This window comes from Ostrea edulis, chromosome 8 (genome assembly GCF_947568905.1).
Source record: "Ostrea edulis chromosome 8, xbOstEdul1.1, whole genome shotgun sequence".
Taxonomy (NCBI): domain Eukaryota; kingdom Metazoa; phylum Mollusca; class Bivalvia; order Ostreida; family Ostreidae; genus Ostrea; species Ostrea edulis.
Window position 1 is genome coordinate 53762037 of NC_079171.1, and position 17216 is coordinate 53779252.

General features: G+C 34.7%; 1 protein-coding gene across 1 annotated transcript in view; it reads right to left on the bottom strand.

Moving 5' to 3' along the window:
* The window catches only part of LOC125661898 (uncharacterized), a 140072-nt gene that overhangs the window by 79919 nt on the left and 42937 nt on the right, over window positions 1–17216 (bottom strand). The window contains 10 exon segments of the mRNA XM_056146460.1: window positions 43–250; window positions 517–663; window positions 2617–2781; window positions 3191–3457; window positions 4346–4478; window positions 5753–5910; window positions 6725–6868; window positions 8350–8506; window positions 13032–13238; window positions 15257–15333. Of these exon segments, the coding sequence (XP_056002435.1) occupies window positions 43–250; window positions 517–663; window positions 2617–2781; window positions 3191–3457; window positions 4346–4478; window positions 5753–5910; window positions 6725–6868; window positions 8350–8506; window positions 13032–13238; window positions 15257–15333 (1663 nt within the window).

Here is a 17216-nt window from a genome sequence, read left to right on the forward strand (position 1 = left end):
TTACCGTTAACTGGTTCCACTCTTAGTGATAAATTCATTTACCATTAACTGGTTCCTCTCTCACGATGGTCTGCACCACACCAGACAGAATCACGCCTCCCTCTGCTGAGATTATAAGCGGAGAGCCGTAACTAACGATGGCAGACAGAACAAGGGGAAGTAACTGCTGGGGGTAAAGGGCTGGGAAGCTGTAGGTACACTGTAGCACGACGCAGTCCTTCACTGCCTTCTCTCTGGTCACAAACTCGGACTAAACAAAAATCTCCACATCATAACATAACTCTAGATAATTAATTTCATTAATCGAAAGGCTTTTAAAATTCCCTCCTGGCTGCATTCGATAAATATCAGCTACAGTCTTTCAAGTTCTAGAAGAAATTTAATTCATTATAATGCAATTATCAGATGCTATCTTTTGATTCTAGAAATGTAATTATTACTATTTCATTCATGATCATTTATAAAGTGCAAAATTACATAAAGTTTCTGTGACTGCAGCAAAGAACAAAACATTACCAGTGTAAACTTGGGTGGATCCAAGTTCTTCAGGAGTGTATAAATCAAACTCTTCTCCTTGGTGTCTGTCCTCCATGTGACGGGTATTTTCATCAGCCCCATGTAATTCTGTAGAAACTCTAGCACCATACCATCCCTCACAGGATCCTGAGAAGAAAAGCACGCATAAACTGTAAGTCTCAGGGGTGGATCATGAGAAGAAAAGCAAGCATAAACTGTATAAGTCTTGGGGTGGATCATGAAAAGAAAGCAAGCATAAACTGTAAGTTTCTGTGGTGGATCATGGGAATGAAAACAGGGTATAAAATTTAAGTCTCAGGGGTGGATCTTTAATATTTTGGAATAATTAAAAGGATGTGGTGGTGATGGGCGAGGGGTTAGTTTCCAATACAAAAAACTGAATGAGAACAGATTTAAATGACAAAATCAAACAGATCATGTCAATATAACAAGAAGGATTAAACAATGTGTATCTCACATCTCAACAGCCTTCATTTGTGTTTTGATTTGATAAAGGGATTTGCCGGGATTTTGAAATGATCATAATTTTGAACTACCTAATGTACTATAACCCAATAGGAGAATGATGAAAACGGTTTTTAGTTGGTTTTTTGTTGTTGTTGGGGTAATGGTGGAAGGGTGTGTGCGTGTGTGTATAAAAATAGACAAAAATAGAGAAGACGTCAACAGATGGGCTACAAAACTGAACAAAGCAACAGGGGCACATACACTCAATTTACGAAGTTGATTAATTGAGGTGGAGTATAATCAAGATGAAAATTTATGGTGCATTTCTTCCATAAAGACAATATATATACATGTATAAATGTATATCTATAAATAGACACACACAGTTGAACTTCAGTATCTAAAACATTGACATCTCGAATACCATGGATAGGTCGAAGTGAGACGAAAGGCACATCTACATTTGCTTGATGTATTTTAACCTCAAAATCTCGAACCCATGGATATCTGTTTTTTCTCGGCCCCATTGAGTTGGAGATTGCGATGTTTGACTGTATCTCACTACTGTATGTACCTTAATGTCCGTCGTCCACACAGTACTGACCGGTCCGGGTATATCACTGTACGTACCTTAATGTCCGCCGTCCACACAGTACTGACCGGTCCGGGTATATCACTGTACGTACCTTAATGTCCGCCGTCCACACAGTACTGACCGGTCCGGGTATATCACTGTATGTACCTTAATGTCCGCCGTCCACACAGTACTGACCGGTCCGGGTATATCACTGTACGTACCTTAATGTCCGCCGTCCACACAGTACTGACCGGTCCGGGTATATCACTGTACGTACCTTAATGTCCGCCGTCCACACAGTACTGACCGGTCCGGGTATATCACTGTACGTACCTTAATGTCCGCCGTCCACACAGTACTGACCGGTCCGGGTATATCACTGTACGTACCTTAATGTCCGCCGTCCACACAGTACTGACCGGTCCGGGTATATCACTGTACGTACCTTAATGTCCGCCGTCCACACAGTACTGACCGGTCCGGGTATATCACTGTACGTACCTTAATGTCCGCCGTCCACACAGTACTGACCGGTCCGGGTATATCACTGTACGTACCTTAATGTCCGCCGTCCACACAGTACTGACCGGTCCGGGTATATCACTGTACGTACCTTAATGTCCGCCGTCCACACAGTACTGACCGGTCCGGGTATATCACTGTATGTACCTTAATGTCCGCCGTCCACACAGTACTGACCGGTCCGGGTATATCACTGTACGTACCTTAATGTCCGCCGTCCACACAGTACTGACCGGTCCGGGTATATCACTGTACGTACCTTAATGTCCGCCGTCCACACAGTACTGACCGGTCCGGGTATATCACTGTATGTACCTTAATGTCCGCCGTCCACACAGTACTGACCGGTCCGGGTATATCACTGTATGTACCTTAATGTCCGCCGTCCACACAGTACTGACCGGTCCGGGTATATCACTGTACGTACCTTAATGTCCGCCGTCCACACAGTACTGACCGGTCCAGGTATCTCACTGTACATACCTTATTGTCCGCCATCCACATTAGGTATATCATTTATTTAGTGTACGTACCTTTATGTCTGCCGTCCACACAGTACTGTCCGGACCAAAGGCAGATATTCCTTCAGGGACTTTATCCATTTTTGTGAAGTTAAGTATCGTCTCTATGGATTTCCCGGCAAACTCGAAATCTACTGCTAACAGTCCGCAGTCTGTCTGTATACACAACAACTCTCCCTGACAACAAACGACAACAAATTAATCCACGTAAAACATAAACTCCTCAGTCTGTCTGTATACACAACAACTCTCCCTGACAACAAACAACAAATTAATTTCTAATTACACAATATACAGTTGAAGTTCAGTATCTCGAACATCAATATCTCGAATACCATGGATATGTCGAAGTCAGTTGGAAGTCCAAACTACATATTCTTCAGTATTTCTACCTCAATACCTCGAACCCTCGGATATCTCAAACCCTCGGATATCTCGAACCCTCAGATATCTCCAAGTTATTTCTCAACACCATCGTGTTCCAAATAACGAAGTTTGATTGTAATGTACTAATATTTGGAAAATTACGAAACTGTCACAAAATAACTTCTCATGTTTACAAGCAGCAAAATAAAATGCACTCTACCTGCTGAAACAATAATTCCACGAGTTTGAGAAACATTTCTCCTGTCAGATACTTGGGAGACACCGGTTTGATTATCTCATACAGACTTGGGCAGGATAGATTAGCCGAACGAGACTCCACCACATGGCAGATTCCCTGCTTTCTCAGCTCCTGTCGTGCGACCTCCACGACCTTTACCAGAGTTTGAGGGAGACTGTACAGCGCCCTCTGCTGGTCTCTGTGAGACTGGAAGCCGTTCAAGATGGACATCTTTGATGCTTCTATCCCCTTGAAATAAATTGTTGTTAAATGAAAATTTTGGATAATTAAGTCTCTCTCTCTCTCTCAATCTCTCTCTCTCTCTCTTATGAATACACAACACCTTAATTTGCTGTTTTTGATAAAGGCATGTTTCCTTGAAAAATGTTTCCATTTACCACAATATATGCAATAAAACATGTTTATAGCGGACCTTCAGGGGCTGCGGAAAACAGTTCGCTAAACTTCTGTATATGGTAAAACATGGTGTATAGCAAACCTTTAGAGTCTGCGGAAAACAGTTCGCTATACCAAACTTCACTAAGTCCAATAAATCAGTTCGCTATACTAAACTTCATTAAGTCCAATAAAACATTTCGCTTTACTAAACTTCACTAAGTCCAATAAAACACTTCACTATACCAAACTTCACTAAGTCCAATAAATCAGTTCGCTATACCAAACTTCACTAAGTCCAATAAAACACTTCACTATACCAAACTTCACTAAGTCCAATAAATCAGTTCGCTATACCAAACTTCACTAAGTCCAATAAAACACTTCGCTATACCAAACTTCACTAAGTCCAATAAAACACTTCACTATACCAAACTTCACTAAGTCCAATAAAACACTTCGCTATACCAAACTTCACTAAGTCCAATAAAACACTTCACTATAACAAACTTCACTAAGTCCAATAAAACATTACCTTCCTCTTAGGAAATAAATATCACTTCACAATAAGTGTGAATTTCTTCTAAGCTTGTTCAGTATAAGGGTGTTTTATTGTAGTTTTATCAAATACCAGTACACTTTGAAATACATAATTATTCAAAAATCACATTCTTCTTTGAAGCAACTGACATACTAATTCCCAAAGCAACAAGTACAAAGCTTCACAGTCTATAGATGCACCTCTTTAGTGGACAGTTTGGCCGACAGGAAAGTGACCCGGTCTGGGGACTTAGCGAGCCGGTCCAAATTCTCCAGCACTCTGTGAAGTTCCGATAATCTCTGTTGGTTTTCCAAGTTTAAACTGTCCAAGTCCCTAGAGAGGAAAATCAAAAACAACTACAAACAACGCAGGTGACATTATAAGATAAAGCAAATGTAACAAATTCTGTAAATTAACATTCGACTTTCTGAAAATTTCTATGGACTTATGTGTCTAAGTATTATACTTTTAGCATTGACCAAAGTATGTGAAAATTAATAAATTTAGGCAAAATATCAATGACCTTTGGAAAGAAATCACCATTTATTTTTTTTTAAGACTTAATTTTGTTTTTCTTTGTAATCTTCACATGATATCCTCACCCCCATCCCCGTTCATTCTTTTCTCAAGATGATAACAGTATAGTAATACAAAGGAAAATAATTCTGGCTGGACCAGAAACTGGACCTGAGACTCCTGTGATACGAGTCGTGTACTGTAACCACTGACCTATCCAGACCTACATCCACCCTTCATATAAACATAAAAAGAGAGATAACTCTAGCTACTTTGTTTTCCTCCCTCCTTAAATTGTTTTCACCCTCTAAGACACACAACCCAAATTCTAATGCCCCTGGCAGGACTTTCAGCGTACCAAGTTTGATTTCTGTCAAGCAAAGAGTTCTCTAGACATTAAGCGGTCAGTATATTCCAATGCCTAGTTTGACCCTTGACCTTTGACCATGTGACCTCAAAATCAAACAAATGAATGGTTTTCAAGATATTGAGCAGACAACATGTGGTTTACCGACCGTCAGGTGCAAAGCAGTATGCCCCTCTTCTTTAAAAGGAGAGGGGAGGGGAGGAGGGCATAAAAAGTCTTCAAGTCCTGACCCTACAATATGCACATCTATAAATGGAAATGAAGTACTGTACAAAGTTTCAAATCTATCAGAAAAGTCATGTAGGAGGAGAATCGTTCACAGGCTATTTTACATCCTCCACCCCTCTTAGATCCACCATAACTTTTAGGAAAATAATTAAATCCTCCTGACCTAACAATATGCACATTTATAACTGGCAGTGAAGCATAATTTATACAAAGTTTCAAGTCTATCTGATAAGCCATATAGGAGGAGAAGCGAGTTCACATGATTTTGTGACAGACAGACGGACAGACAGACAGAAAGTACAAAAACAATGTCTCCCCCTGAAAGAGACATAATACAGGAAAGGAGAAAATTCATAGCTAGAGCAGGTATCACACCCAAAACTCCTGCATTACTAGTCAGCTACGTAGGCCAATATCCACGGTCCATATAGCCTTAACTACTATATTATAAATTGGCATATGTATGTATTAAATAAAATTTTAAACTTAATCTGACCCTTCTAATGTCCTAATATGGTTCTTGATTTTCTGTGTACAGGGTAGCTTGTCCAATGGAATTTTGCTTTTCAGGGCCGCAGCATTTCCGTCACCTGACACATCTAGCACAGTAAACCTACAGCCAGCAAAGTGTGCACCCCCCACAGGCACGGTGCTCTGTAATCAAAAGATCAGATTAATAGAACTATTGGTTACAAAAGGCGCACCACCCACAGGCACGGAGCACTGTAGTCAAAATACGATATCATATCAAAAGAGAGCTATTGTATTATACACAATAAGTTATGATATATTAGATTCAGAAAGCTATTGTATTATTCATTACAAATCATAATTACTTGAGATTAAAAGACATATATTGCATTATTCCTGAACAGATTAAGTAGAAGCTTAAAGGAGGTATGCTACACCAGAGAAATTTTATGCAGATGAAAAGTGGAGGATATGTACAACAATATGCTGAAGTTGAAAATTTTCAAATTTATTTTATTTTGTCAAAAAATGCAGTTTTAATAGAAGGTAATCTGAAAAAATTTTAAAAACCCCTGCTGGACTTGAACATGCGACCTACAGTTCGGCAGTCGGTATTCTAACCTACTGAGCTACTCGGCTAGGTATCTAAACGGAAAAGGAAAAGTCAAATATTGCTGATATCAATTTTTTCATCCATATTTTAAAGGAAGTCAGCCATTATGATGATGTAGAGTACTACCTTAATTATCAATGATCTTTATCAATATAGTTTGCAAATCTTAATTCTTATGTTGAACAACTTTTGCAGTCAAATCTGGAACGTTTTTTTTCTCCCCGTCAATAAAAGCATTATTCACTTAAAAAGGATGACAACACCTTAATCTGATTGAAATAGAGATCTGTGCGTCATCCGAGCGATCTGTATTTTAATTAGATTGACAATACCTAAATTTAGTTTAACAATTTCACCTGTCTTAAACATGAAAGCATATGTTACCTGTTCCTTGTGTGGAAATGTGAACTTGTTGAACGTGGATTCTGGGCTGAATCCGCGGATACGGAGCACGGCTTCCTTGTTGTTAAGAGTAAAAAACGGAAACAATCCCTCCGACCGACATTTCATCTTGTGTTGGTAGTCCATCTGCAATACACAATCTCTGTTTAATCATTCAATACACAATCTCTACTTAATCATTCAGTACACAATCTCTACTTAATCATTCAGTACACAATCTCTACTTAATCATTCAGTACACAATCTCTACTTAATCATTCAGTACACAATCTCTACTTAATCATTCAATACACAATCTCTACTTAATCATTCAATACACAATCTCTGTTTAATAACAAAACTCTCTCATTCAATACACAATCTCTACTTAATCATTCAATACACAATCTCTACTTACTCATTCAATACACAATCTCTACTTAATCATTCAGTACACAATCTCTACTTAATAACAAAACTCTCTCATTCAATAAACAATCTCTGCTTAATAACAAAACATTCTCATTTAATAAACAATATCAGTTTGGAGATCAGCTAATCCTAGAGAAGAATATGTTGTTTCAGTAATGTAAATAATGGATATTCATGTGTACAGGATTAATTTGGGTATTTGTGTGTACAGGGTTAATTTGGATATTTGTGTGTACAGGGTTAATTTGAATATTCATGTGTACAGGGTTCATTTGGATATTCGTGTGTACGGGGTTAATTTGGATATTCCTCTGTACAGAGTTAATTTGGATATTCAACTGTACAGAGTTAATTTGGATATTGTGTGTACAGGGTTAATTTGGATATTCGTGTGTACAGGGGTAATTTGGATATTCGTGTGTACAGCATTAATTTGGATATTCAACTGTACAGGGTTAATTTGGATATTCGTGTGTACAGGGTTCATTTGGATATTCATGTGTACATGGTTAATTTGAATATTCATGTGTACAGGGTTTATTTGGATATTCGTGTGTACAGGGTTAATTTGGATATTTGTGTGTGTACAGGGTTAATCTGGATATTCGTTGGTGTACAGGGTTAATTTGAATATTCATGTGTACAGGGTTTATTTGGATATTCATGTGTACAGGGTTAATTTGGATATTTGTGTGTGTACAGGGTTAATTTGGATATTCGTGTGTACAGGGTTAATTTGGATATTTGTGTGTACAGGGTTAATTTGGATATTTGTGTGTACAGGGTTAATCTGGATATTCGTGTGTACAGTGTTAATTTGGATATTCGTGTGTACAGCGTTAATTTGGATATTTGTGTGTACAGCGTTAATTTGGATATTCGTCTGTACAAGGTTAATCTTAGTATTCATGTATACAGCGTTTATTTGGATTTTCGTGTGTACAGGATTAATTTGGATATTCGTGTGTACAGGGTTAATTTGGATATTCGTGTGTACAGCATTAATTTGGATATTCATGTGTACAGCGTTAATTTGGATATTCGTGTGTACAGCGTTAATTTGGATATTTGTGTGTACAGCGTTAATTTTGCCCTCTGTGATTTCTGCCTTTCTACAGTTAACACACAACATAGATTTAATGCAGTCATTAGAATTAATTAGTTGATTAATTAGAGGGTAATTAGTCACAGCATACCTCCTTTCCATTCTTGGTAAAGTAGACCTCCACTTCCTGCTCCTCTATAAGACTTCCGTCGTCACGGAAACTCGCCCGGACTCCGCATCCCACTATGTCCCCCTCCTCGATCTTGTAGGCCTCCGACGAATTATACTCATTCGTGTCAGTCCAAACCCTGTCATCAATCCAATCTTATTATTATTGCTTTTTACTCTGCTTGTGTTTGTATCTTATTTCTATATACACTGTGAATTCATACAGATCACCAAAGAAAAATATTTATCAATTTATCATGACACAATGAAATCTTCAATAGTAAAATATGCTTATAATGTATTCACACTTATAATGGATTCACCCTTATAATGAATTCACGCTTATAATGAATCCATGCTAATAATGAATTCACGTTTATAATGAATTCACGCTAATAATGAATTTACGTTTATAATGAATTCATGCTTATAATGAATACACACTTATAATGAATTCACGCTAATAATGGATTCACGTTTATAATGAATTTACATTTATCACAAATTCATGCTGACAACGAATTCACGCTTATAACAATTCAAAATAAAAACAAATTCACACTCAACACAATTCATGTTTATAACTAATTCAAACTAAAGTATAACAAATTCTGTCATTGTTCTTAGACTAAGAAAATCTGAGGATTATAACAAATTTAATTTAATGCTTATAAAAAATTTACTCTTCTAACAAAATTTCAATTACAACAAATTCCATTTCACTTACTCTCATCTTAACAAATCGGACGCTTAATTTGGCTTGCAAAGATAAACAAATTCACATTTAATAAGAAGTCATATTTATTCCCTGGGCCAAATGAGAGGAAATTTAATGAAATTTTTTTGGGATATAATGAAGTTTGGTTATTATTTTTCACTGTCCTTCGGGGTTCGCAGTAGCCATTTTATACTGTATAATAATCCCATTAACCTTGTTACATATTTCTTATCACAATCAGTTACTGTATAATAATAACATTAACCTTGTTACATATTTCTTATCACAATCAGTTACTGTATAATAATAACATTATAACCTTGTTACATATTTCTTATCACAATCAGTTACTGTATAATAATAACATTAACCTTGTTACATATTTCTTATCACAATCAGTTACTGTATAATAATCTCATTAACCTTGTTACATATTTCTTATCACAATCAGTTACTGTATAATAATATCATTATAACCTTGTTACATATTTCTTATCACAATCAGTTACTGTGTAATAATCTCATTAACCTTGTTACATATTTCTTATCACAATCAGTTACTGTATAATAATATCATTATAACCTTGTTACATATTTCTTATTACAATCAGTTACTGTATAATAATCTCATTAACCTTGTTACATATTTCTTATCACAATCAGTTACTGTATAATAATATCATTATAACCTTTTTACATATTTCTTATCACAATCAGTTACTGTATAATAATCTCATTAACCTTGTTACATATTTCTTATCACAATCAGTTACTGTATAATAATCTCATTATAACCTTGTTACATATTTCTTATCACAATCAGTTACTGTATAATAATCTCATTATAACCTTGTTACATATTTCTTATCACAATCAGTTACTGTATAATAATCTCATTATAACCTTGTTACATATTTCTTATCACAATCAGTTACTGTATAATAATAACATTAACCTTGTTACATATTTCTTATCACAATCAGTTACTGTATAATAATCTCATTATAACCTTGTTACATATTTCTTATCACAATCAGTTACTGTATAATAATAACATTATAACCTAGTTACATATTTCTTATCACAATCAGTTACTGTATAATAATCTCATTATAACCTTGTTACATATTTCTTATCACAATCAGTTACTGTATAATAATAACATTATATCCTTGTTACATATTTCTTATCACAATCAGTTACTGTATAATAATAACATTAACCTTGTTACATATTTCTTATCACAATCAGTTACTGTATAATAATAACATTAACCTTGTTACATATTTCTTATCACAATCAGTTACTGTATATTACATATTTCTTATCACAATCAGTTACTGTATAATAATAACATTAACCTTGTTACATATTTCTTATCACAATCAGTTACTGTATAATAATAACATTATAACCTAGTTACATATTTCTTATCACAATCAGTTACTGTATAATAATCTCATTATAACCTTGTTACATATTTCTTATCACAATCAGTTACTGTATAATAATAACATTAACCTTGTTACATATTTCTTATCACAATCAGTTACTGTATAATAATAACATTAACCTTGTTACATATTTCTTATCACAATCAGTTACTGTATAATAATAACATTAACCTTGTTACATATTTCTTATCACAATCAGTTACTGTATAATAATCTCATTATAACCTTGTTACATATTTCTTATTACAATCAGTTACTGTATAATAATAACATTATAACCTTGTTACATATTTCTTATCACAATCAGTTACTGTATAATAATCTCATTATAACCTTGTTACATATTTCTTATTACAATCAGTTACTGTATAATAATCTCATTATAACCTTGTTACATATTTCTTATCACAATCAGTTACTGTATAATAATAACATTAACCTTGTTACATATTTCTTATCACAATCAGTTACTGTATAATAATCTCATTATAACCTTGTTACATATTTCTTATCACAATCAGTTACTGTATAATAATCTCATTATAACCTTGTTACATATTTCTTATCACAATCAGTTACTGTATAATAATAACATTAACCTTGTTACATATTTCTTATCACAATCAGTTACTGTATAATAATAACATTAACCTTGTTACATATTTCTTATCACAATCAGTTACTGTATAATAATAACATTAACCTTGTTACATATTTCTTATCACAATCAGTTACTGTATAATAATCCCATTATAACCTTGTTACATATTTCTTATCACAATCAGTTACTGTATAATAATAACATTAACCTTGTTACATATTTTTTTTATCACAATCAGTTACTGTATAATAATAACATTATAACCTTGTTACATATTTCTTATCACAATCAGTTACTGTATAATAATATCATTATAACGTACCTTGTTACATATTTCTTATCACAATCAGTTACTGTATAATAATAACATTAACCTTGTTACATATTTCTTATTACAATCAGTTACTGTATAATAATCTCATTATAACCTTGTTACATATTTCTTATTACAATCAGTTACTGTATAATAATAACATTATAACCTTGTTACATATTTCTTATCACAATCAGTTACTGTATAATAATAACATTAACCTTGTTACATATTTCTTATCACAATCAGTTACTGTATAATAATAACATTAACCTTGTTACATATTTCTTATCACAATCAGTTACTGTATAATAATAACATTAACCTTGTTACATATTTCTTATCACAATCAGTTACTGTATAATAATCTCATTATAACCTTGTTACATATTTCTTATTACAATCCGTTACTGTATAATAATAACATTATAACCTTGTTACATATTTCTTATTACAATCAGTTTACCAACATATATCAACTGATAAACCTTGTAATCTGTTGTGATTCAAAAATTAATGCTGACACGTATTTAATTCATTGCCTTACAACTTAATCGAATCAGATGCTATTAAAGAAATACAAGTGATATCATGACTGTCTCAAAACACAAAATTATACAGCAACACTAATGTTGGCAGTTCAATGAAAACAGTCTTCATTCAACAATTTATAAGTGGCATAATTCAAAATACTGTGGAATCTTTTAATTTAGTGGGGAATCAATTATTGTGAATTAATTATTATTCCTATCCCACAGACTTCATACACAATATACATAGGCCAAAAAAAATAATAAATAGTTTCTTCAACCAAATTTTTATGAGGCTGACAGGAATCTTTTTCGCTTTTACTGCAGCATGAGTTATCTCTCTTTTTATGTTTACTGTGGCATGAGTTATCTCTCTTTTTATGTTGACTGCAGCATGAGTTATCTCTCTTTTTATGTTGACTGTAGCATGAATTATCTCTCTTTTTATGTTGACTGTAGCATGATCAAGCTACCTTTATTGATTTCTTTCTCATGTACATGTACATGATTATATAGAATATGTAATGGAATTTTTATTTTTCTAAAAAAAAATAGTTCACATTAGGCTACTTTATTAAGTGTATACTATTATTCCTAAACACATGCACCTAAATGAGTATGCATTCAGTAATTGTTTGATCAAACTTACAATTTTATCAAAACCTTCTGCAAGTCTACCATAATAATCCACAGCAAAAAAGTTACCTCATTTACATAAATTAATTTAAAAAATCCATGCAGTACCTTTTCAACTTGCTTGAAAAACTATTGATTAATATTTTTTGGCCCAACTTTCCAATGTAAGGAAACCATTTCCATGAAATTACATCCCAACAAAATCCTAAAATCTGGATAATCCATGACAAGCACCCCCACTGAAATTACATCCCAACAAAATCTTAAAATTTGGATAATCCACGACAAGCGACCCACTGAAATTACCTCCCAACAAATCGCAAAATCTGAATTTTGGATAATCCACAATAAGCGTCCCTCACAAATTTAAATCCTTCCATAGCATGAAGGATTCTAAATACACTGTGCACTACCTTCCATAATTGGAGTTTCTTGTTGTCAAGTACTGTATTTCATGTCGTGATTTGCCTATGATATCTATACTGTCGGCGAGAGTATGGGTGAGTCCGATGCCCACGTCACTAGAGTGCGATGACAGGCCAATGACCTCCATCTCAAAGTAGGTCAGCTGGGCGTTGATGGGGGTCCCCGAAATCACATACGGACAGTTTCCCTCCGAGCTACAAAATACAGAACCAATGAGCAGATGGTAGATGTGGACAGGTTCGATTGTCAGTGCTTGTTGATGGTCCATGGTGTGATGAAATGGACAAGCATGTCTATCAAAATTACAATTTTACATATCCCTGTACAGAGTTTACAATGTAACTGTCAGACTGATCCATAAGTTCTCAATCTCTCCTTATCTTTCTCTCTCTCTCTATCTCAATCAGGTTGTGTAATATGTTTACGGTGTGACTATTGAGACGAGCGAAGACCCTTAACAGCACTATACTATATATACTAGTTTGCTCAGGTTGTGTCAAAACCTATTACAGTGGAACCCCGTTATTACGTTTTCCATTTTGTCACGATAAAATAACGTAATACCGGGGTCAACGTAATAAACGTTCCCAGTGAAATCCGTTAAAATTATCATTTGGAAATTGTATATCGTCCGTTGGTACTCCGTGAAAGGGTGTGTGAATATATCTTTACTGTTTCTTTGTTTAAAAGAATATGATACTTTGTTTTATTTACATCTTATCTTTAATGTCCGTAATTCTTCATGTTCTTATCCCTTTTCTTTATTTCGGTGTAGGATACATAAGGATGTTTTGATAAACGTTGCTTTTTCTGCATTCGTTTGGACCGCCATTTTGTTCAACTTTAAAACAATGCGTTCATGTAAATTTCTCTCAATAACTCGTTCCGGTTCGTATTCAACATTCGTATTTAAAAAAATAACAAAACATCGTTTTTATTAAGTTCTCTAATTACACAATACACAACATAATAAAAAAAATCCCACCCAAAAAACAACAAAACTATAGACACAAAACGCACACGATACCCAACACTTACACACTTCTCACCAACGATAAACATGCACGGAGAACAATTTAAGCGCAATCCACATAAAAAAAATATAATGATGCACGAAGATTTCATTTATAACGCTAAATGACGGCACTAAAATCACGTGCGCATCAAGGGATTTTAAAATATTCACTGAGGTAAATGCCGTGCACGAGTCGGCCGATAGATTGGTGTATGTATGGACGAGAGTTACGAACACCCAAGCTGCATGTCCAAACAACGAACAATTTTTTTAATTGAACACCTTTAGTCACCTATGTCCAAGCAGTTACCCAAGCGGTTGTAACATTGCTACGATAAATCTTTCTTGTTTGGTACCAAAGCTGTCCGTGAATAGAGTTTTAATAGCGAAGGTAATCACACTATGCTGAACACGCAGGTGGTTGAGAAATTATTTCTTTGATTATCAAAATATGAAAAATGAAGTAAATTTCATAGAGTACAATTTCTAAATAAACATTATTTAATTGTTTATCACTGGCTTCTATACGTGGTATTCACCTGTATTGATGTCGCTAGATCTATCGAAGCGTGATCAGTCAAGCGTCTCTAATCCCCAAACAGACCAGGAAATTTATGTGGTGACTGCCTCAGGCAGTCAAGGTGTGAATGGCTTATTATTTTGAGAATCATTATTGAATAATTAGGGGTTTATTACGTTTTTGTCGGAATTTTTACAACGTAATACCGAGTCCCGGCATTTTAGGACAACGTAATAACGAGGTATATTTTATATAGGTTTGTTAAGAAATGGTTTTGTGCTTTGAAATTCCAACGTAATATGCGGACTAACGTAATAAAGGGGGAACGTAATAACGGGGTTCCACTGTATCTCTCTATCTCACTCAGGTTGTGTATGATCTCTTTATCTCACTCAGGTTGTGCATTATCTCTCTATCTCACTCAGGTTGTGTATGATCTCTTTATCTCACTCAGGTTGTGTATGATCTCTCTATCTCACTCAGGTTGTGTATGATCTCTCTATCTCACTCAGGATGTGTATTATCTCTCTATCTCACTCAGGTTGTGTATTATCTCTCTATCTCACTCAGGTTGTGCATTATCTCTCTATCTCTTTCAGGTTTTGTATTATCTCTATCTCACTCAGGTTGTGTATTATCTCTTTATCTCGCTCAGGTCGTGTACAATCTTTTCTTACCAATAAACAATCACCCCGTCATCATAGACCAGCATGCTTCTTTGAACAGCCAGTGTGATGTTACTTCTCCTTGTCACCTATCAAAATCCAGAAATAAATATTTACTTCTGTCAGCTGTGAAAGCAAAACATTAGGATCATGCTCATATCCCTCCTCCTCTCATCTGCCTTAGAAATTGCAGTAGTACAGGAACTTTAAACACTCTATCACAATTCAGCTCCTCAGGTCATCTGGTGTGAACAGATTTGAGATAGCATTAGTCACTCCACTACACCCACTTATTTTACTCCGAGTTTTTGAAATCTGTAGGTCCCACTGCCAAACCTTTCTATTACACCCTCTTATTTTACTCCGAGTTTTTGATATCTTTAGGTCCCACTGCCAAACCTTTCTACTACACCCACTTATTTTACAGTGCACTTTAATCTTAAAAGGGTGAATTCAAAATTAGGCAAATTTAAGTTTACCTATTACCAAAACATGATAGTCCACAGTAAAAAGATATTCTAAATCGGGGAAAACTTAATTACTAACTTCCACAGGATGTAAATGTTAAATACAGGCCAGTGTCTCGCAATATAGTTCACAGTAAAAAGATATTCTACATCGGGGAAAACTCGATTACTAACGTCCACAGTAAAAAGATATTCTAAATTGGGGAAAACTGGATTACTAACATCGACAGTAAAAAGATATTTATTCTACATCGGGGAAAACTCCATTACTAACATCGACAGTAAAAAGATATTCTACATCGGGGAAAACTCGATTACTAACGTCGACAGTAAAAAGATATTCTAAATTGGGGAAAACTCCATTACTAACGTCCACAGGATGTAAATGTTAAATACAGGACAGTGTCTCAGAGTATTGTACACAGTAAAAAGATATTCTAAATTGGGGAAAACTCGATTACTAAAGTCCACAGAATGTAAATGTTAAATACAGGCCACTGTCTCACAGTATCGTACACAGTAAAAAATATTCTAAATTGGGGAAAACTCGATTACTAACGTCGACAGTAAAAAGATATTTATCCTACATCGGGGAAAACTCCATTACTAACATCGACAGTAAAAAGATATTCTACATCGGGGAAAACTCAATTACTAACATCAACAGTAAAAAGATATTCTAAAACGGGGAAAACTCAATTATTAATGTCCACAGGATGTAAATGTTAAATACAGGCCAGTGTCTCGCAATATAGTTCACAGTAAAAAGATATTCTAAATCGGGGAAAACTCGATTACTAATGTTGACAGTAAAAAGATCTTTATTCTACATTGGGGAAAACTCCATTATTAACGTCGACAGTAAAAAGATATTCTAAATTGGGGAAACCTCAATTACTAACGTCCACAGGATGTGTATGTTAAGTAAAGGCCAGTGTCTCGCAGTATTGTACACAGTAAAAAGATATTCTACATCGGGGAAAACTCCATTACTAACATCGACAGTAAAAAGATATTCTACATTGGGGAAAACTCTATTACTAACGTCGACAGTAAAAAGATATTTATTCTACATCAGGGAAAACTTTATTACTAATGTCGACAGTAAAAAGATATTCTAAATCGGGGAAAACTCAATTACTAACATCGACAGTAACAAGAGGACCATGGGCCACATCACTCACTTGATCACTTTGGTTACTGCTAGAAAAAGCAGAGAGGAATTCAGTTTCAAAAGTTGAAATATTAATTGGGCCAATCCTACCCCAGGGGGTCATGATTTGAACAAAATTAAATCTACCCTACCTAAGGATTTTTCCATATCAATGTGACCAATAATGGCTGTTCCTGAGAAGAAGATTACATTGAAAAGATTTTTTCCTATATATTCCTATATAAAACTTTGATCCCCCACTCTTGCCCCAATCTACCTTCGGGGTCATGATTTAAAACTTGAATCTACAAAATGTAATGAAGGTTTCAACATAAATTTCTGCTTTTCTGGC